At 34.9% G+C, this 22,346-nt stretch overlaps 2 protein-coding genes and 1 long non-coding RNA gene across 4 annotated transcripts; 2 read left to right on the forward strand and 1 right to left on the reverse strand.

Moving 5' to 3' along the window:
* The first annotated feature begins 3,562 nt into the window (after window positions 1-3,562).
* LOC105347162 (uncharacterized) lies at window positions 3,563-10,021 on the forward strand. Of its 2 annotated transcripts, XM_011456094.4 has the most exons (9): window positions 3,563-3,694; window positions 3,818-3,964; window positions 4,067-4,473; window positions 6,613-6,690; window positions 7,375-7,590; window positions 7,728-7,750; window positions 8,169-8,290; window positions 8,800-8,909; window positions 9,076-10,021. In XM_011456094.4, exons 3-9 carry the CDS (start codon window positions 4,078-4,080, stop codon window positions 9,847-9,849), a joined length of 1,719 nt encoding a protein of 572 aa, XP_011454396.3. In that variant the 5' UTR covers window positions 3,563-3,694; window positions 3,818-3,964; window positions 4,067-4,077; the 3' UTR covers window positions 9,850-10,021. The 2 variants fall into 2 exon arrangements, with proteins under 2 accessions (XP_011454396.3, XP_065921685.1); XM_066065613.1 differs by lacking the exon at window positions 3,563-3,694 and having other exon boundaries at window positions 8,803-8,909.
* On the reverse strand, window positions 7,218-8,806 carry LOC105347161 (uncharacterized). Its single transcript, XR_903349.4, has 3 exons — window positions 8,666-8,806; window positions 8,480-8,518; window positions 7,218-8,308 (listed from the first exon to the last, which is right to left on the reverse strand). It is a non-coding gene; the product is annotated as an uncharacterized lncRNA (long non-coding RNA).
* Window positions 10,022-13,822: 3,801 nt separating the features above from the next.
* LOC105347163 (trafficking regulator of GLUT4 1) lies at window positions 13,823-18,645 on the forward strand. The gene is made up of 2 exons (XM_020074885.3): window positions 13,823-14,600; window positions 18,144-18,645. The coding sequence occupies exons 1-2, from the start codon at window positions 14,222-14,224 to the stop codon at window positions 18,281-18,283; spliced, it is 519 nt and encodes a 172-aa protein (XP_019930444.3). The 5' UTR covers window positions 13,823-14,221; the 3' UTR covers window positions 18,284-18,645.
* Window positions 18,646-22,346: the final 3,701 nt, after the last annotated feature.

Genomic DNA, 22,346 nt, shown 5'->3' on the forward strand with positions numbered 1-22,346 from the left:
ACCGGAATCTTCCTACATATTTCAAGATTTATTCATTTTTTTTTTGGTGAAAAACGAAGGTTTTCGGTTTTTTATCTGATCTTTGCAATTGTATCGTTTGTTAAAAATCAAAATTCAAACAGAAAACTTCAAGAAAATAATTTACTAGCGCTGGTTAGATTGTGTTACATGTCTTTTTTTCATTCATTCAATCATTAATTCATTCATTCAATCATTAATTAATTAATTCATTACTTAATTCATTCATTCAGTCAGTCAGTCAGTCATGCAGTCAATCAGTCAATCAATCGTTCTTTCATTGTCACGGATGCTTTGTGAATAAGGTCCCTGGTCAGACTCCGGTATGGAATATCCACGTCCGGTTTAGTTTTATGTATTCGGTATGGACTATGGAGACTTCTGAGCCAGGGCCACCATCTCAGTTCGAACAGAGACTAGAGAATGGTCATCACAAGAATCGTACCCACCGTTCCCAATACCCAACTATTTTTTTTGCGTTCCACTTGGCTCAATAAACATGTCGCTCGTCCTTCCTCCTGCTACGCAAAGTCTTCCCTTTGGAATCATGCACGTTATGCAATAATTAAAAAGAATGTTTCACTGTCCATCTATATTCAATTACTTCTTTAAGAAAAAACATATTGCTTAAATAACTAAAGAGGAGACCAATGGACCACATCGCTCACCTGAACAACAATATCTCTTTCTAAACTCTTCATTGAAATTCTTCTAAAATACTGTAAAACTGTAAAATACTGTAAATATTTCTTATATAGTCCAAGGAGATGTGCAGCAGATACACGCTGTTTTCTAAGGTAGCCGCAAGTTGTCATTAATATAGATATTTACGTGCTTACATATAGATTCGTTTAGACAATGTAAAAACACCACAAATTCTGACCCGAAGGAAAGAATAACAAATATCATTTAGAAAGAAGTTTCACAGAAATGGTGTAAAAAGCTAACCAATATTTCCATGGTGTGGGTTTAATAACAAAAACCGTCCAATGTATGTGTGGAGTTTGATGTAAGTACTAATCTTCTTTATTTCAATAAGATAAATTATACAATTTCGAAATATTTTGTGAAGACAAACCTAAGAGTATTGTTTCTTCTTAAAGCTTTATTTCTTAGCGTATAACATTTTCTATTTAGCTAACTATCATGTCGTAAATTTTGTACTTACACCCACCCAGTAAATTAAGTGGGTGTAATTACAAATTTTACAACATGACAACAGTTCTAGTTGTCATTGTAATTTTACAATAATTTTTATTTACACCCACCTAGTAAATTCAAAATTTACAACATGACATAACCCTGAATCATTTGAAATTTCGTTTCTATTTATTCTTTGATAAAAACACCAACACTACACCGCGATCACTGTTCATCAAGCGCACGTCAGCTACCAAATGCTTTGTCCAGAATTTATCACCTAAATAGAAAGAATATGTTTCTATAAAATCTGTTCACTACGTCAGCTACCAAATGCTTTGTCCAGAATTTATCACCTAAATAGAAAGAATATGTTTCTATAAAATCTGTTCACTATAACGTATATGAGGCTACGGGGAACGCCAGATTAAGACAAATATAGTAATATGCGATGCTACAAACAACTGGTTTGTGCAAGAAACTGGAGGTAAATAACTTCCGGTTATGGAATGAGTTAAGTCGCAAATCTGGAACAATCGATCATCGTAGTTTCCGACAGAAGAAGGAAAAGGGGCATTAATATTCATCATGTTTTCTAAGTAAACAAGTGTCAGCTATTCTTACTGATCTGCTGTCGTGTTGCTGTATTTATATTTGGTTATTTCGTACAGAGGAAGAAATTGTTGTATTGCATATTATTTTTTGTAACTTGAACAATTTCCCCTCAATAAAATATAAAATGATTGGAAGAGAGAAAGCATCTTCTTCTAACCGGAAATGTACTTTAAATATTATACAAAATTCTCAAAGTCAATGGCTTACTGAATTTATTGACTTCAAAATGCTGTAAAACCATAAGGCAACATTTGTGATTTGGAGGAGAAAGTGAGCGAGTGTTTTACCATAAGAAACAGGTTGCAACATTCAAGGCAAAAAGAGACAGAATTGTCAAAGTCAATAGCTCAACTAAATATATATATTTGCTTTAGCACATAGAGATATGTGATTTGGTGGGGAAACTTTAAAGGCCGTCTTGTACAAATGAAGGACTAAAAATGTCTGACACGGTGACGTATTAATGCCAAAGACTGACTAAAACTGTTGTCAAACGATAACTGAGCAATATATATAAGAGGTTTTACATGTTGATTTGTACGCAAATTGCACACAGAAGTTGAGAACAATGACTTTTCTATTCACTTAAAACAGCTGTAGAACTGCGCAGCTGCAGACTTAAATCAAAGATTTAAAAAAAGAAAGGTGTCAACTCCACAACCATGAATTTTGTTTAGAAATATTTTGAATCTTGCACATGTATGTTGTAGCTTTGTCTCAAAATAAGGTACCCTATTCTTATCAGCCGGCGTATAATTTATTTTAGAAAAGAAAAATTCAGTCTATGGTCTATATATATACTTTTGTATTAATGGAAGTCCATTGACGATATATTTTCATAGAAAAAGTACGTCAATTTAAAATAATCTATGAAAAATGTGACAAATAACTCCATATCAGTCCCAAATTTGTCTTTATAGTTGTACATGTTACTGTATAAATTAAAGTAAAATCTTTTCAAAGTGCGGGACAAAAATGGTTTTAAATTGAAAAAAATATTCGTGTACATGTATATATTTTTCAATAGGTAATTTATTTACATTGTACTTCAATGCACATCCATTGACAAAGACAAATATTAACATCTCTTGCCGACTGATATTTTCTAAGACACATTTTAAGAATTTAATCCTATTTTTGGGGACAAAGCTACAGCTTAAATGTGCAAGGTTCAATTTCATTCAACAAGTAATTGTAGTGTGGGCACTAAAGACAATTCATATTTTTTGAAAATTTTGAATCTTCAATTTAAGTCTGCAGCTGCGCAGTTCTACAGTTGTTGTTAATGATTAAAAAAGGCAGGCATTTTTCTGCACTTGTGTGTACAATTTACGTACAAAGCATCGTGTAAAAGCTTTGATGTATTGATTTTGTATGCTTTGAAAACAATTTTGTTAATGCAGTTTTTAGCATGAGCAAGTCAGTACAAGACATGTTTACATTTTTGGGTCCACATGTGTACAAGATGGTCGGACATCCCCATCAAATGAGAGCAATATCATAAGAAACAAGCTGCAACTTTATCAACTAATGATCACGTGGGACGACCAACTGCACTTCTAGGTAATTACCCCTAATGTACTAAAGAAGAGTTCCCGCTCTTATCTCCCCAACAGAGCTATTAACCTGTCGGGATAAAAATCTTGAGCGAGGGGGTGGACCATAAATTCAAATATCAGATTCCATTTTGATGACCAGGTACCATTCACAAATACGATAAGACAACAATTTTCATTGGAAATTAAGTACAAAGTACGCATGATTTTACTCTGATAAAAGTCCGAAGTGTCCCGAAAAATTTTGGGTACTCCGATACTTCTCTGACATTGATTGATTAAGGTGTACTTCTTTGGAAGATACCCCGCTTTGATATTGCATCATGACTGCGTGTTAAAGTATACTACCTGTAATATTGGCAACGGTAATTAAACAGCAATGTTGACTCATATTTTGATTCTGTATTTAACAGGTTCATTAAAGTAGCGTATGTTTTTATTCCTATTGTGTATTGGCTGTAACTAAAATATTGTCCCTTTAACTTCAGACAGTTTTGGCGGTAGGCCTTTCCTCGATCAATGTTGACGAAATGTGGTAGACCTATACCGCCTCACATGGTGAAAGATATCCATAGAATCGACTCTTGTGTTCAATTATGGATGGAATAAAGTGTCAAAGGCATCGTTAAGTGAAGGTAAAAATTGATTTTTTCTAAGTTTTAAATATTTTGTTCTATACTTCCCTATTATATCTAACAGTGTGATCTAAAATGAGCCATTTTTTGTCAATTACATAGACTGCTTTAATATGGCGTCTCTGGTGCTCGACCAGTACCTGAGATGTCCAGTATGTATGGACTTCTTCGCCGACCCCCATCGCCTGCCCTGTAGCCACTGCTTCTGTAAGCGGTGTCTGGAAGGGGTCCGCCAGCACTGTCTGTCGTTTAACTGTCCGGAATGCAGACAGCTGGTCGTCCTGGACTACAGAGGTGTGGACGGACTGGAGAAGGACCGACGACTGGCCGCGATGGTCGACGAGTTCGCCCACCAACAGCAGCAGTCACGTGTCTGCAAAGAACACAAACGGACCGTGGAGGGATTCTGCGAGACATGCGCAGTGCTCATGTGCGGACGATGCTTCTTTAGCGACCAGCATTCGGGTCACACGATGGGGGATGTAGACGTTGTTGCCAAAAAGAAAAGGGTATATACTCCGCATTCAACAGTTTAAGATTTGGTGTCTTTGTACAGTTTGGAAATTGTATTTTAAAGTCTTTATACACAATCGATACAGCTTTTAAAGCTTTGAATTTTTCAAAGACTGGCATCAGACAAATATCACATTCGAAAGTTTGATTTATTTATATACATGCATTCATTTCAAAGCAATTCTTTGATAAGGGTGGATATTGTTAGCAGCAAGGGTAAACAGATCAATACTTTTAAATTTTTCAAAAGACATTGATTTTTTTTCTCTCAATCTCGATGCAAGTTTTTTTGATTGGGCGATACACAGAAACAGCGTTGCAAAATAGAGGAACACTATTTTTGCCTCAGTTCATCTATACATAAATCAATTTTTCGCTGATTAAACCATTTCAAATTGGATTAATCCTACAGATATGGCCAAGGTCCCATATCAGGCATATATGAAAAGAAAATAGAATGAAGAGATTTAAATGCCAACGTTCAAACTTATTACAAATAAGGAGGTCATCTTCTATTGTTCTGAAAATATCGTTCGTCGAATACATAGTCCTGATAAGGTTTTTTTTTTTCAGGTCAACAAAATTTGCTTAGTACATTACCTTGGCGTCTCTGCCAAATGTTCTTTTTGTTTAAAAGTTACGAATATAGCAAACATATTAGTGTCTAAATTGATCCCGTAAGTGGATTGGATTACGCCAGATTAAAGGGAAAATGATATTGATTCACGTAATAGTGATTAAGTAATCGGCAATTTCAGTCTGATGACTATAATTTTACGTTTACGTCTTTCTCAAGTGCGTGGTTCTTTCTTTAATGACTGCCATACTGCATTACAGAATATAAGTGTTAGTGTAAGATATACTTGTAACGTTTTTTATCAGGATTGCATTTTTGGGGTTGAGTAAGTGCCATCCTTTACGCAACAAGTGTTAGAGCAAGGTATAACATTACATGGGAGAGCAAGGCTATATAGCACTATGAAATAAGTGCACAGTAATTGCGATTATCGAGTCCATAATGCTCTGAGATGGTGGTGGTTCATTACTTTAACAGAAACCTGACACGAATGCTACCACAGTCTCACTTCTTTTAGCACATTAACAACCTAATTACGCTGCTGAACTAATTACTGTACTTGAAGCAACATTAATTTATCAGAAAATCCATTCTTAGATTCGCGTAAGGACACAAGTACATGAATTAAGTTGTTCTTTGATTCTGTCAAGTGTCCACCAACTTCGACATTGAAATTCGTCAATGTGTTTTGCACTCCAGAGTTTCGTACCTACCAGTGTAATACTATCTACAAACAGATGTGTTCTTACGACCATTCACCTAAATAAATCATGATTTAGTTATTTTTGGCTTTAATAAGTATTCCAATTAAAATACAATGTGGCAGTGCACAAAATGAAGGGAAAGGGGGGAAATATGGTAATTCCGCATATAACAGCTCTTGGTTAGTATTTTTTCCATTGCCCTTGCTTGTTTGGGAATTGATTCCTTTAAGTAAACCAAAAACTTTTTTTAATATGAGAGTTCAATCATACAGCTGTAGGCTTTACAGGAAAACTTGCTGACCAAAAGATTTTGAAAACCAAAGGTGGCTGCAACAACTTTTTGTTAGATTGATAAAATTGTGTAAATATATATAAAAAATCATCATGGAGAGAATTAGCTCTCCTGGTTAGCTAGATCACAAACATTTTATGCATACATACGTCTCTTATAATCTGCATACAAATACATGGAAGACACATCTTAGGATTATCTGGTGCAAGTGTCATTCAACCTGTCACCATCACCATTGTTTCTGCCAACCCTATTGCCAAAATTCTCATACAACATAGTAAATTAACTGTACTTACTGTGAACGAGATTTTGAGCTATTATTGAACGTTTGTGTATCGTTTTATCAATTTACATCAAGTTTTGACTAACCCCTATTTATTATCAACGAGTTGTTTGATTTGAACTTTGTGAACTTTTTAGAGTTTTTAAAAGCAACTTCATCGAGATTGCTAGAAAAACTAGTATCAAATTAATAGTAAGACCATACCCATTCTTGACTATTATTAAAATGCCTATATTCTGATTTCAAAGACTTAATCTTATAAGTTTTCTTTATTGACAGGATGAAATATCCTCCGAGCTTGCTTTAGTCAAAGGAAAGGTCGACTCCATCTTGAGCGACAGTGAGGTCACGGTGCAGGTGAGAAAATTCCCTCATCACTATGTAGTGTAAGAGAGTTCAAGTGAAAGATGACTTGTGTGAAATCATTAACAGTTGTTCGATTGTCCATGTTACAAATTGGATTTGCTTCCTTTATTAAATATATTAAGAATTACATGTTTATACCTCTCGGGCTAGATTATTACACTTGCATGTTTTAAAAAATACTGAAATCTGATTGGTTAAGATGCAGCGCTAGCTTATCATCCGTTCTATTAACATTAGCGTTAGCAACACACTTGGCAACGGGTGACACAGCGCTTCGCGTCGGTTGACAATGGTTTTCTCGGGGATGTCAACTGTTACCCTCCAAAACAGGCACTATTTATTCATGTATAACATTCGTTTAAGGTCAAGATCGTTGTGATCGTTTATATACACTCCGTTTACGTAATACTGGTCCCTTATAATTGAGCTGAAATGTATATGGTATTGGTATGGATTAATTACTGATAGTTCATTAAATATAATTCAAATTTAGTTGAATTGAATTTTTAAAACATATCTCACATAATTCGTTTATTTCTAAAGAAACTTCGTTGAGCAATATTTTCAATGAAATTTTTTATTGCAATAGACAAACGTCTTATTACACGATTATAAAGTGGGGGAAAATAGACAATATTTTATATAAACTGACACAATCTTTTCAATTGGTTCTAGAGTCAGTTGTGTGCATTACAAGAACAAATAACTACTGAATTTGAACAAATACGGGAACTTTTACGGCACAAAGAAGAGGCTTTACGTCTGGAAGCCATTAAACTGGCAGAGAAGGCCTGCCATGGACACGATAAAATAGCCAAGGCTCAGGAATTAAAGATGAAAATCACCGACCTTGAGGAATCCATCACAACGGACGGAGTCTCGTTCCTTCAGGTTTTCATTTTTTTACACAACGTCCCTGTAAAAAAAAAACAAAACAAAACAAAAAATCAAACAAAGAAACACAGAAAAACAACAAAACAACAAAACAAAAAAATGATATTAAAGATTTTGTTTCAATTTTGTTACAGAATATGGCAGAGCTCAAAGAAAGGTAACCCCATTTGAACGAAATACTGAGGAACACTTAATTTTTTTTAATAATTCATTTAATTACCACTTTAAATCATCGAAAACTCACTTATGCTCTTATGCAAATTTTATTACTGGACAAGCAAAAATAATCAATCATAAAATTATATGGTGTACAAATACATAACCGAGTTAAATTCAGATAATGAATGTTTAATTATAGGGGAAAAAGATCATATCATATGATTAATGTCCAGAAACTGATATTAAACTTGCATTGAACTCTGTATCATTTCTGTTTAATGATCATACTTTACAGACAAACGCCAAATGGCTAACTTCGCCGCGTTTTTTAAAAACATCGATAGCTAATAACTGAGGTTATTTAAATATTTACAAAGGTATGATATTCCATAACAATGTTATTCAATTATTTACAGAGTTAGGATAGAGAAGAAGCTGGTCTCCTCTCTTGATTCTGAATATACAGACACTCGTATATGTCTCCCAACTCTCAAACACGGCGACACAGAACTGTTTCTTATGTCCTTCAGGTTGGCTCGTGAGTATTTTCTTTTCCCTTTTAATGAAATATTTGCTACATTACAATTTTATTTTAACATTTATTGCCTTTTTTTATTCAACTTAATATGAAAAGGAGTAGACCGAGCTAGAAATCATGAAAGTATCTGTTTCTGTAAAAAACAAAACAAAACAAATTTTAAAAAGATAACATCAACAGAAAACTTACCGTATTTACATACTAAGTATCTTGTGTTAAAAAAGATAACTGCAAAGAAAAGAAAACCTGTCGAATTGTTAACACTTCAAAATTGAACATTCGTGAAAAGAAATTGAATCAGATTTGTAAAAGAAAATCTTGAAAACCCGACAAAACATTGACGTTTCTATTAAAATTGCATTATTTTTTCATCACCAATGTTTCAACAGCGTTGAAAATCCCTCCCTGATAGTACGCTGTTTTCAGACTTTGATCTTTATCGCCAAGATTAGTTTATGGCGATAGGTTTCACCATTTGTGTCATCAACCTCCTATCTATTTGTATCCAGCAGCGTCCGATCCACGCCTGCGTATCCGGAAGTCCAGTGACGGAAATGAAGACCTCACATTCAGACTTTCCACACAGCACTTGGAAAGCAGTAACTGCAAACACTCTGCGGTAGGCAGCTGTAGATCTGAAGACATGAATTTAGCACCCTTGAATATAAAGTACACATCTTTGTATTTTTCTCAGCTTTGCACCATTAACAATCTTAACATGTCACTTGAAGAAAAAAAACAATTACGTGCGTTTTATTTATCCTTATATCTTCTTCATATTACAGAAGCTCTCGTTTCACACAAATTTAGTGCTGGAAAAACAGATGTCTCCAAGTCCTGCGGTTCACGCTGCGTCCTTTTTGTCATCCGGGTATCTTGTTCTTTTGGATCTGAATTCAACCCTTTTGTTGTTTAATGAAGATTACACTCTGCTTCACGAATTGAGACTAGAAGACAAGGCGTTTGACGTCACAGCATTGTCTGACCATATGCTTGCCGTGACCATTGGTGCAGCTAAAAGAGTGGAGTTGATAGATGTCAAGGACGAAACGCTACAGTCGAACGGAAAGATCGAGCTGGATACCGAGTGCTTCCATGTATCTTGCATTGACGACAAAATTGTGACCGGAAACGGAAGTCTAGTCAGTTTCTTTAACGTGAAGGGCGCACGTTTGAAAACTATCATCATGTCCGGAATGATACAGTCTCTGTACATTTCCAAGTCTCACCGGAAGATGTATCTCAACATCCGGTCAGAGTACGTTCTTTGTGCAGACATGCGCGGGAATCGGGAATATAAATACAAGCATGACGATTTGCAGGAAATAGGTGGCGTGACAGCGGACAACAGGTCACTGGCGTATGCCTGTGGTTCCAAGTCCAATAATGTCCATCAGATTGGTCCCGACGGACGGTTGGTGCGAATTATTCTATCGAAAGAAAACGGCCTGACGAAACCAATTTCCGTGGGCTTTGACAGTACATGCTCCAAAATGTTTCTGATTGAGAAAGACGACACACTAAAAGAGGCGGTGAAAGTCTACAATGTGAACTACTGAAACAGTATTATTTTACCTTGTGATCCCAAGAGTTATATATTATTATTTATTTTCCCCTTTGATTTTTTTTGTTTTTTTGTTGGAATCAAATGTATACAATTGTTTTTACCCCAAGAGTATTGTTTTAATTGTTTAAGGAATATAAATGAATAAAATTTTCCAAAAAAAGCAATTGAATAACTCAATCAAAACTTTAGTTATTCGGTCGTTTTAAAATATAATGAAATTGGTTATAGGCAGTGTGAAATGTAATCTGCAATTTTTTTTTATTTTAAAACATATCATTTTTAGCTCACCTGAGCCAAAGGCTCAAGTGAGCTTTTCTGATCACAATTTGTCCGTTGTCTGTCGTCGTTGTCGTTGTCGTTGTCGTTGTCGGCGTTGGCGTTGTAAACTTTTCACATTTTCATCTTCTTCTCAAGAACCACTGGGCAGATTTCAACCAAATTTGGCACAAAGCACCACTAGGTGAAGGGGATTCAAGTTTGTTCAAATGAAGGGCCACGCCCTCTTTAAAGGGGAGATAATTGAGAATTATTGAAAATTTGTTGGTATTTTTCAAAAATCTTCTTCTCAAAAACTATTCGGCCTGAAAAGCTCAAACTCGTGTGGCGGCATCCTCAGGTAGTGTAGATTCAAGTTTGTTCAAATTATGGTCCACAGGGGTAGGGAGGCGCCACAATGGGGGGATAAAGTTTTACATAGAAATATATAGACAAAATCCTTAAAAATCTTCTTCTAAAAAACTATCAGGCCAGAAAAGCTCAAATTAAAATGGGAGCCTTCTCAGATAGTGTAGATTCAAGTTTGTTCAAATCATGGTCCCCGGGGGTAGGGTGGGGCCTCAATGGGGGGATCAAGTTTTACATAGGAATATATAGAGAAAATCTTTAAAAATCTTCTTCTAAAACATTATTAGGCCAGAGAAGCTCAAATCAAAGTGGAAGCTTCCTCAGGTAGTGTAGATTCAAGTTTGTTCAAATCATGGTCCCCAGGGGTAGGGTGGGGCCACAATGGGGGTTCAAGTTTTACATAGGAATATATAGAGAAAATCTTTAAAAATCTTCTTCTAAAAAATTATTAGGCCAGAAAAGCTCAAATAAAAGTGGAAGCTTCCTCAGGTAGTGTAGATTCAAGTTTGTTCAAATCATAGTCTCCGGGGCTAGGGTGGGGCCACAATTAGGGGATCAAGTTTTACATAGAAAAATATAGACAAAATCTTTGAAAATCTTCTTCTAAAAAACTATCAGGCCAGAAAAGCTCAAATTAAAATGGAAGCATCCTCAGGTAGTGTAGATTCAAGTTTGTTCAAATTATGGTCCCCGGGGGTAGGGTGGGGCCACAAGAGGGGAGTCATGTTTTACATAGGAATATACAGAATTTTTTTTAAAAAATCTTCTTCTCAAAAACTATCGGGTCAGAAAAGCTTAAATTTGAGTGGAAGCATCCTCAGATAGTGTAGATTCAAGTTTGTTCAAATCATGGTCCCCAGGGGTAGGGTGGGGCCACAATTAGGGGATCAAGTTTTACATAGAAATATATAGACAAAATCTTTAAAAATCTTCTTCTAAAAAACTATCAGGCCAGAAAAGCTAAAATTAAAATGGAAACATCCTCAGGTAGTGTAGATTCAAGTTTGTTCAAATTATGGTCCCCGGGGGTAGGGTGGGGCCACAAGAGGGGGGTAATGTTTTACATAGGAATATATCGAAATTTTTTTTAAAAATCTTCTTCTCAAAAACTATAAGGCCAGAAAAGCTTAAATTTGAGTGGAAGCATCCTCAGATAGTGTAGATTCAAGTTTGTTCAAATCATGGTCCCCAGGGGTAGGGTGGGGCCACAATTAGGGGATAAATTTTTGTATAGGAATATATAGACAAAATCTTTAAAAAAAATTCTTTTCAAAACTTTATGGCCAAGAAAGCTCAAATTGTAACCATCCTCAGATAATGTAGATTCAAGTTTGTTCAAATCATGGTCCCTGGGGGTAGGGCGGGGCCACAATGGGGGATAAATTTTTATATATAGAGAAAATCTTTAAAAATCTTCTTCTCAAAACTATAAGGCCAGGAAAGCCCAAATTTAAGTGGAAGCATCCCAAGATCGTAAAGATTCAAGTTTGTTTAAATAATAGTCATGGGGTATGGTGAGGCCACAATGGGGGATGAATTTTTACATAGGAATATATAGAGAAAATCTTTAATATCTTCTTTTTAAAGACTATTTGGCCAGAAAAGCCTAAACTTGTGTAGAGGCATCCTCGGATAGTGTAAATTCAAGTTTGCAAAATCACAGTCCCTAGTGATAGGGCTGGGCCGTGACGGCAGTTTGAATTTTTACATAGGAATATATAGAGAAAAATCTTTAAAAATATTCTGGGAAAGTTTTCGGTCCAAAACTCAGTACTTAGTGTGAAAGCACAGGTTATGCAGATTTAAGTTTGATGAAACCATGATTCCCTAGAGAAAAGGGGGGCCACGAAATGGAGGGGGGGGGGGGGGGGGTAAATTGGAATAGAGAAAAATCTTCTTACAGGTACAACAACAAAAGGGGCTTGGTATTTACCCAAAAAAAGAGGTGGATAAAAATTGACAGATTTTCTATTTTTTTTTTAGCAAGATCTACTGTACTTAGTTGTCAAGATATTTTGATACTGTAATGCTAATTTGATCAGAATTAAGGCAATTGTTGCTCAGGTGAGCGATGTGGCCCCTGGGCCTCTTGTTAGAACTTGTTTTCAAATAAACATGGTTTTGTTTCTCCGTTGAATTTTTTTTTTTAGATTGCAACGTTCGGCAAAAAGTAGGACAAGTTACAGATTTGCAAATGATTTGAGCATGTTCTTTGGGGCAGCGACCGAGTTAATAATTCGTCTGCTCTGTTATCGGACGGGCAGATAAATCGCTGTATTTTGAGTGTTTTTGAAATATTATATGGATATAGATTTACCATGTACGTAAATGATAATAATCTTTTGCGTAAGAATAAGAGAATTCTGACAAAGGAACTTTGTTTAGCGGGGTGAACGACACACGACGAATACATGGGTGCTGTTGTAATTTGAGGATATCAAGGAAGTTTTCTGTTCATTTTAAAAATACTTCACTGAGTGACGAAACAATTGAAATAAAAAATACAACTAACATTACGCCATATACTTGTCTACATTGATAGGAAATAGTTAAAATTTGATAGGGAATGGCGTATAAGTTAAAAAGAATGAAAAATATAAAATAAAAATAATAAGGCTTTGTTCTATCCAAATGAAAAAAAGTAGAATATCTGAGTTAACAAAATGATGTTCCCGGTATTTTTCGTCATTTATCTTCATAATTCGCAATTGACTGATCATGGATCGAGAAAACAATTTAACGAAAAGTGAAGTAATATGAAGATTCCTTGATCTGCATCAATCAAGCGCATTTGTGGGTGTTAATTCAGACCACAAAACTGATTAATTACATCCCTATGGTAAGTAATCGTCTGCGCTTGCTGCTGACCATTGGGTCATTGCGTCACACAGCACGAGTATCTCCCGCCGAAATGTCGGACATGATTAACCACAAGCATGTGGAGATTTGCAAACTATATTGAATTAATATGTAGAATCGCTGGATGTGGCGAGAAATCGTGTAGAAATTAATTGCAGAACCACGTGAAAAAATATAATGCTAATCAAACTGAGAGAAGGATTTACGAATGATTTAATATTGTATTTGCATGTGCACAAATGCAGTGTAGACTAATTGTTGAGTAAACATTTCAGTGTTTTTATTGCTAGTACTCCGCATTTTGTTTTAAGGTTCAGTACATCCAACATCGCTAAGCTTTTAAAAAACTGCATAGACAGATCAAGATTTTACTGACTCAGCATTATTCTAATAAAGAGAAGAAAAAAACAAAAACCCAGGAGTCATGTAACAAACGAATTCAATTTACTCCATTACTCAACACTCAATCATGATAGCAACACGTAGATATAATCACACGGCGAAAGATCATCAAATTCAGGTACTGGGCATCTGGACATCGCTCCACGACCGTGCATCACTTCTAGCTGAGTGTGGCTGCTCGTTTGGGAGGGAGACTGGACATTGTTATAAGATTCCGTTGTTTATGAAGCACCTCGCGGGACAACAGGCAGTCTCTCGCGCGCTTCCCTTCAAGATATCAGACTTACATGTAATACGTAGATGATGAGATGCTTTTATGATATACGGCCACTTTTACGTGTTGTACGATAAGGAGAGAAAAAATTTGCGTAAGATTCGTCGATTAAACGTGGGCAAAAATTGTGATACTGTCCAACGATGCGGAAATTTTGAGTGATTTTTTTTTGGTGTGGAAAATTTCAAGCTCCTATGCAACTGTGATGGAGGGGGATTCCTCAACAAATATTGAGCTACGACAGAGCTCTAGTAGTAAACAAACACCGGGCAGAAGTGTTCCCAAAACGCAAAGACAAGAATCGTCGACATCCAGTCGAAAGGACTCTGACACCAGTGCAAAAAGTTCAATCAAAAAAGGACTTCCATCTACGGCCAGTGTACGTTCGGGACTAGAAGCCGGGCAGACGACACAAAATGGAATGGATTATTATAACGAGGCCCGCAGGGCAATTGAAAATCAAAATCGGGAAACTTTTGACACTCCAGTATTGGAAAGTAAACCACCGAATTATCTCTGGCTAGCTCTCTTTACGACCGTTTTCTGTAACCCGTTGACCGGCATCGTTGCCATGGTGATGGCAAGTAAGTAGATGATGTTATATCAAGAAAGTATTAGACATGTGCATGATATTTTCAAATCTCTCTCTCTCTCTCTCTCTCTCTCTCTCTGTGAGACAAAAAGAAGAACAATGTTGATTGCCCCTCAACACGTGCTCTAGATAACAATTCAACTCGCTCACTTAATTTGCTATGTTCTATTTTAATTATCGTCTACCCCCAGTTATCTCGATATTTTGACAGAACACGACATTGGGTTAATTGGACTTAGATTAATTGTTCTTCATGTTGTACATTCTTGCAATAACATTAGCACAAAAGAAAAACTCAGAATTGACAGATATTGGAATAAAGATAGAAAGAAAATGAAAACACTCATTCTTTCTGGCAAGACGAAGAAAGCCGACAAGCTAATTAAAAGCACGTGAGTTTGTTTAAAATTTAGTGTTAAGCACTGATTGAGCATTTTTACTTGACATTTGGTAGTCGTTTAAATACGCTCGTTGGTTTACTCACCTTTCAAACATTCGTTTTAAAATATTCGCTGAAAAATAATGTAAAATAAAGATTCGACAAACTTTACTCTGAAAATTCCTATAATAGGAAACAGGAAATATTGAAAAAACAGTCAATGAATAAAAATCAAATAAAAGAATATATATGTATGATATGTGATCTGCTCGAAGAATAAATTTTCACTTCTTCGCCCTGACATGTTCATAAAACTTTTTTTAAAATCCAATATTCTGTGGGAGGGATGTTATTTTCTGTTTACTCACGCAAGCATGTCAGGGCAACCGATGATATCAAGAACAAAACAATAAACGTAAGAAGGGGAGAAAAACGGACGGCAACGAAAAAATCTCACTCCTGAACCAAATCGCTTGTAATCGGTTTTGATCTAATAGAGATAGGGATTAATATAGTCTCGCAGCGACTGGGCTTGGTTTAACTATTGAACTGTCTGTAGACATTGCGAACATCCATATCGTAAAGGGGGCACCTGCTCACTGGGAATGGAGATAGTGTTTGGGTATCGGTTTACTGTGTATATCCATAAAGTTGTAAACTGTAAATAAAACTCCATCCTGCAAATCATTATACTTCTTAATTATGATCGTTTAAAACTGGGCCATTCCTCTGTTTGGAAAGGGAAGGTATTTCGCAGCCAAAAAGAAAAGAATACTATTATTATGATTCTAACTTCCTGCACAGGAAGATTTTACAAGCGATGAATATAAAGTAAGATTTTTTTTCATCTTCAAAAGTTTTTGATTGTTTACTGGTTCTGTAAACATCGTTCGTCAATGAACCACGCTGTGGTTTTACTCTATTAGATATAAAAGAAGCCAATCGCGTTTGATGCATATCCCAAAAAATTACGTGCAAATTAGATGTATGCTTTTGGATCATAACAAAAAGGTGAAAAAACGTATTTTGGAGATAATCTCTATCACCAGTCACTATCTTCAGAGCAAAATATCAAGGCTATATATTTTTATGAGAATGAAAAATATCAAATTGGTTTTCTCAGAAAAAGTTGCATTTCAATGAATGCCGATAATTGTGTACACAGCTGTTCGCCAAATTTTAAAATGAGCAAGTCATAACCATTAAAATGGAAAAAAAAAAATTTTTTTTTGATGGACAGTTTAGTTGGAAAAATTATTTTGGTGGAGAGTTTAGTTGAAAATCTTTAATGATTCTTCTTAAACTAATTATACATCATAATATGAAATATGATATTTTATAAAAGATTCTCTTTCTCTCTCTGTCTCTGTCTCTCTCTCTCTCTCTCTCTCTCTCTCTCTCTCTCACACACACATTTACTTTTATCCATTAGACCATAGTATATAATTACCAACACGTGTATATATATCAAGGAGAACTATATAAACAAAGGGTTTAGCTGTTCATTGCCTCATTACCTTGTGTATAGAATGGTGTCCATATAACTAGACAAAATGCTGGCTAATCATCTGTTTATGCAGCCCCCTTCTATGTCTGTTCCTAATATCCCCCGTCAAAAAACAAGCGGCCATGTGGGTGTGCATATACTTGTACATATAAACTTTAATGATAAAAAACACGTGATCTCTTTTAAGAGGACTTGATGGTCCCCAAATTACCCTGTAGATGAAACTAGATGTACTTTAAATTTTTAAATAAATGAGTATATTGTATTTTAGTACGTAAAGAAAAAATATAAATATGTACTTTCCTATATCTTTATACAGAGGTCTTCTTCTCAAGGAGATTAATATAGTATATAGAAATGGCCACGGTCATCCAGCCCCCTTAATGTTAAAGAGGCATGCGGTCCACGTAGTTGTACGGTTTTAACTCTGCAATGTCTGTAATATTATATAAATAGTGCCTGTTTGGGAGGGTGACAGTTGAAATTGACACCCCGAGAAAACCATTGTCAACCGACGCGAAGCGGAGGTTGACAATGGTTTTCGAGGGGTGTCAATTTCAACTGTTATCCTCCCAAACAGGCACTATTTATTTTGTTATACTGAATGTCTTTTTAAAAAATTTTAAGAAAATTTTACTGCTTTTATATAGGAATAACGTGAATTCTACAGCGAACCGTACGCGCTTAATTTTCGCGCATGTAACATTTTTTAATGTTACCCGTTGCCAAGTGCGTTGCTAACGCTGAGGGTAATAGTAAATATTATTAACTGCGTCTTAACCAATCAGATTTCAGTATTTAACATGAAAGTATAACAATATATTTTATCAAATATTTACTAAATGCGAAAGTTTTCTGTGTAAATTGTCGCGTCCACGTTTTGCAATGCCCGATATTTTCTTTCTTAGTCATAATTATCCACACTGCACTTTTAAATAAAGAATCTCTTTTCTTGCTTGCATTGGCTCTAATAATGACTGGCTTAAAAACGAGACATGAAGGTATTCAAAAACGTTTTTTCATTCAATCACTAGTGTGTCATTCACCCCCCCCCCCCAAAAAAATGAAAAGATAAATTGGTAAATAAAAGGGCGGTGTATGGGGAATCAATCATTAATCCTCCAACGTTTAAAACAATTTGGGTGTAATTATAGTCTTTATTTTTATTTTGTGTTGCGTTTTTGGATTGCATTATATAAGTTATCGTGAATATACTTAAAGTCGAACGTTATACTTTCTTATTATTGCTTGCCAATTATCTTTGGTTACAGAGATGAATTGTTTTACACTATCTGAACTGAGTTTTGAACTAAATTTGCACGAAAGAAGAAACAGGTTATTGTTTTTGTGCTGACAGAAATAGGTGTCTGGTTGAAGAAGTCTACTTTTGTTCAGTTTACTTTCAGTTATATCAGTAGAAAAAAAAGATGTTTTCATCCAATTAAAACATTTTGCATTATTATCCAGTATAACTCATTATAAGAAGTATTCTTGCCGAAATCTAAATAGCAGAATACTAATTAATAAATTGAATCTACTTTTTGGCAATTTATGTCAATAAAATATTAAACAATCTCATGGATACGGCAACTTATCTCTCTCTTATCATGAAGATAGTATGCATTTCTGACATTAATTTTTTTTTTCAGTCCAAGCAGATAATGAGTACATCAGAGGAAATTCCGCCAAGTGCAAAAGACTGGGTAAAATCGTCCGCGTTATATCCATTCTCTCCATTTTGCTGACACTTACCATTATTGTTGTCGTCAGTATCGTGTTCAACATCTAGATGTGTCGTCTGCTTCCTACTCCACGTGACTTACAATCTACTGACGTCTGCTTCCTATACTCCACGTGACTTACAATCTACCTCAGGGATCGACTCTCACCATAACTTATTATGACGGAGTCCTGCCTACAACGGAAATATTTTTTTTCCGTGAATGATGCGTGTTTAAATTTCAAAATATTCATTTGTCTTCCGTATTATTTGTGGTTGTTCCCTTTTTTCTTACACTTTTGACAAACTGTCAGTGACAAGAAAATGATCAATTTATCCATATTTGTTTTCTTATGCACTTTTAAACCTGAACATGTTTATGTAACAATATACGTTAAAAGTTGGTCAATAAACAACTTTTTATCCAAAAATCTGTTGTTACCTACGGTTTGTTTAATCCTTTATTGGGAACTGATAACTACCCTAAGAGATGGTCTTAACCTGTTAACATAAATGGTAAAGATCAATTTGAAAATATCTCAAGAAAACTGCACCCAATCTTACACAATTTACCTAGTGCAAAACGGCACACCGCGAAAAAGATAATCAATTCAAAGAACGCACGTTCTTTTGCTTTGAAAGATCACTGGATCAGCAGACTTGCAAAAAACAAGTCCGTTGTTATGTAACAACTTGACCTCATGACCCCGCCTTCCCACGCATCTTGACACAGTGTGATGTGGTTAAGTCTACGAGCCACATTCAGGGTCACTGCATCGTCTGAATAACTTCCCGGTGAATAAAAAATGTTTCCCTCCTCAAATCATGCTAAAACCTATATTCGTAATATTACTGGGTAAATTCGTAGAACAGAGAATTTTCAGTATTTAAACTAAAAAATCTGTATTTAGTATTCTGTCATAATGATATATACCGGTATGACCCAGAATTTAACGAAGGTGTGCAAACGTACTTGATGCCAAAGATACCAAAACCATTTAATGGTACACATCTATTCGTGATTAATTAGTATGTAAAGGGTTGCGCTGATATAGCAGAAAGATACAAGTATTTATTTCGTTACCTTTACATTTTTCAGCGTCTTTGCCTGTGATAATACTACGTGTCGATTTGTACTCTGCAGTTCAATAGATTCAAATGACGTATAATTGGGGCGCAAGTGGGATTTGCTTATTCATATTCAAATATTTAATAGTACAGTTGCTGAAAATTATATGAATATAAGTAATAAGGAATCATTCTTTGAATATTATGAGGTGATAATTTCGGTTGGGGCGTGTTCAAATTTGTCATATGGCCCTTCGGGATTTATTGGATTTCATCATGCCCCGGCCAGAATGATTCCTTATTCCTTAAACAATTTTTCAACTTTTTCGTATTTTTTGTTTCCGTTTGGATTTTTTGAGAATATGCGTCATTGGCACTTATGACGCACATTGACATTTTCGCTGCAAGAGGTAAACGAAAAATCAATAAAATAAATACAGCATAAAACCTTGTAGCACTTGAAAGTGCACTAATCTAATGTTATTAACAGGTACCTTAATTACAGGAGTTCACCAATTTTCTTTAATGAAGGGGGCAGGAGGAGGAGGAGGTCAACAGGTGAATTTGTGTATAAAGTTCACATGCGTAATAATTAGGACGACGTCATGTGATGTAACACCTTAAATCTAGAGGTTGAATTATGAAATCGAGATAATCAAACAACGACGTGTCGACATTATATATACAGAATTGTGTATGTGAAGAGTGAACAGTCCAGTCGGGAATTCTTCTCATATCTATACATCGGAAGATGTTGTACATTATACATGGCAACTGTTATAAAGTTGTTTATTGCCGTGAGACAAGTACAAATTACATCTCTTGTCAAAGAGTCACAATAAATTAAGGAGGATTGATAGTAATGGCAATTTTATAGTATTTTTTCAACCTCCAAACGAAAAAGAATAAATAATATATGTTTTAACTAATGAGCGAAAACTACAGAAAATATAGCACAAGATGACCATACACAGCTTGACCAAAGTGATACGTCATTCATAAAAAATTGCATATGATTGATAGATTTTTAGAAATATGTTAGCATATACATAATTATACCAAAAGTATCAACCCATGACCAGGCAGTTTTATGGGTGTAAGTATTAAATCCAACGTGTCGTTTTATTTATTTAGAAGAAGAGTTCTGTTTAAAGATGTGAGAAAATTAAAAAAATTAATTCAAAGATTCAGTAACTGGAATTTTCTTTACCGAACAATAGTTCAATAACAATAGTTAAATAAGTCGTATCTTAAAATCAAATGTAGATCTGATGCCTGATGGGTAATTTGTAGACCACCCAGTCTCATTAAAAATGAGAGTTTGAGACTGTATGTAATTTTTTTTATCTGCATGTATTGCACATCAGAACTATATAGGTAAATTTTGGCAAAACCGTACCCCTTCAAACGACATGCATGCACTTACATTTTTTATGTTTCGTGATTAAAAAAAAAATGATCATGCATCTTATAAGGGATCTTTTTTTCTTCAGATCAATATACATGTACACTAAAAGTCTGAAGCAAAAATCAATAAAAAAGTATGAAACATTTCATTTTAGAGATAATTTTTTTATTCCACGATCTAAGGAAATGGCACTTGTCTATAAAATAGGTAAAAAAGATCTAGAGAATAGTAAATTTCAATTTCAGTTGTAATCTCAATGATTCCACTTCTGGTCTAAAACGTTGACTAATGTAGTTACGTATTAATCAGTGAAAGTTTGATTGGATTTGATTTGATTTGAAAACATTGTGATCGTATAAATATAATACTGGGTTTGGGCAAAAGTTCAGAACTTGGACCACCTATTAATTCTCCCTTTATACAAATATATTATATAATAGGTATACTGATATACACAGCATAAATAGGTCAATGAAATTTGCACAGCAGTTTGATATCTACACTGTAATACATACATGTAAATACAAACATATTCACAAATTTTTATGGTAAACAATTCCATGCATATTTGTACAGATGATTTGAAAGTTAACCAGTTAAAAACATTCCAGTATCTTTAATGTAGCAACAAGCTTAAGTAAATTTTTGTTTGTTCAGTCTTAATACTACTGTTTGACCTTTCGCCTCACTGTAAAACATGGTGTAAGAAGAAGAAGGGGGGGGGGGATGGGTAATCAGACTGCATACATAAGACGTGTAAAAAATATAATGGCGGGTTGCTTTAAGTTGACCACTTCGTTATGAATATAATAGTGGACTATTTGGGATGATATGCTATAGTAAAACATTATAACGGCATATGGGAATTCGTATAATCTGTGTATTTCTTTAAGAATGATTAGATATTCATAACAAAATTGGGTAAAAGATTTCAGAATATCCATCTTATTCGTGCATATCCGATGTATACTTTAACCGAACTTTATTTGCATCGAGTACTTTCTGTGGAAATCTAATGGTAATATAAAGGAACATTATATAAAAAATATTTCGAGTGGGGTGGGGCGGAGGGTGGGGGTCGTGGAATTAAATCCTGGTACATTGTAATATGTGAAAAGTATCTAAATGCCCACTTAGTCCCCTAGCTAATAATTCATTCATTGTACCATGTTATTTACAATAAACTATTGGCGGATCCAGAATTTGTTGAAAGAGAGGGGAGCAAAAAAAGACATGGGTTCCGGGGCCACTTTTGGGTTCTTTTAAAAAGAAAAGGGTTAAACTTACTACATAGTTCTGGTTTTGGTTTGGTTTGAACATATTTTATTGTATATATAATATACAAAGGGTTCGAACACAAGTTCTTGCAACTTACTAGGTTCTCACCCATAGTTCTATAAAGTGTTATTCAACGAAACTGAGGAAAAATAGATTAATATATTGTGCGGCTCACAGTTATGATTTATAGAGAAAAGATTAAGGTTAAACAAAATGCTTGCTGTTGTTTTTTTTTTATAAAACATGAAAACATTGGATAAAAAGAATCTCACCCAGGCTCGGGAATAGAAAACAAAAAAAACTCGTTGGATAAAAATCAGATATACCATTGCAAATCATGGGAGATCCAATATATATTTGCAATTTTCATCTACATCG

This window comes from Magallana gigas, chromosome 7 (genome assembly GCF_963853765.1).
Source record: "Magallana gigas chromosome 7, xbMagGiga1.1, whole genome shotgun sequence".
NCBI classification, from domain to species: domain Eukaryota; kingdom Metazoa; phylum Mollusca; class Bivalvia; order Ostreida; family Ostreidae; genus Magallana; species Magallana gigas.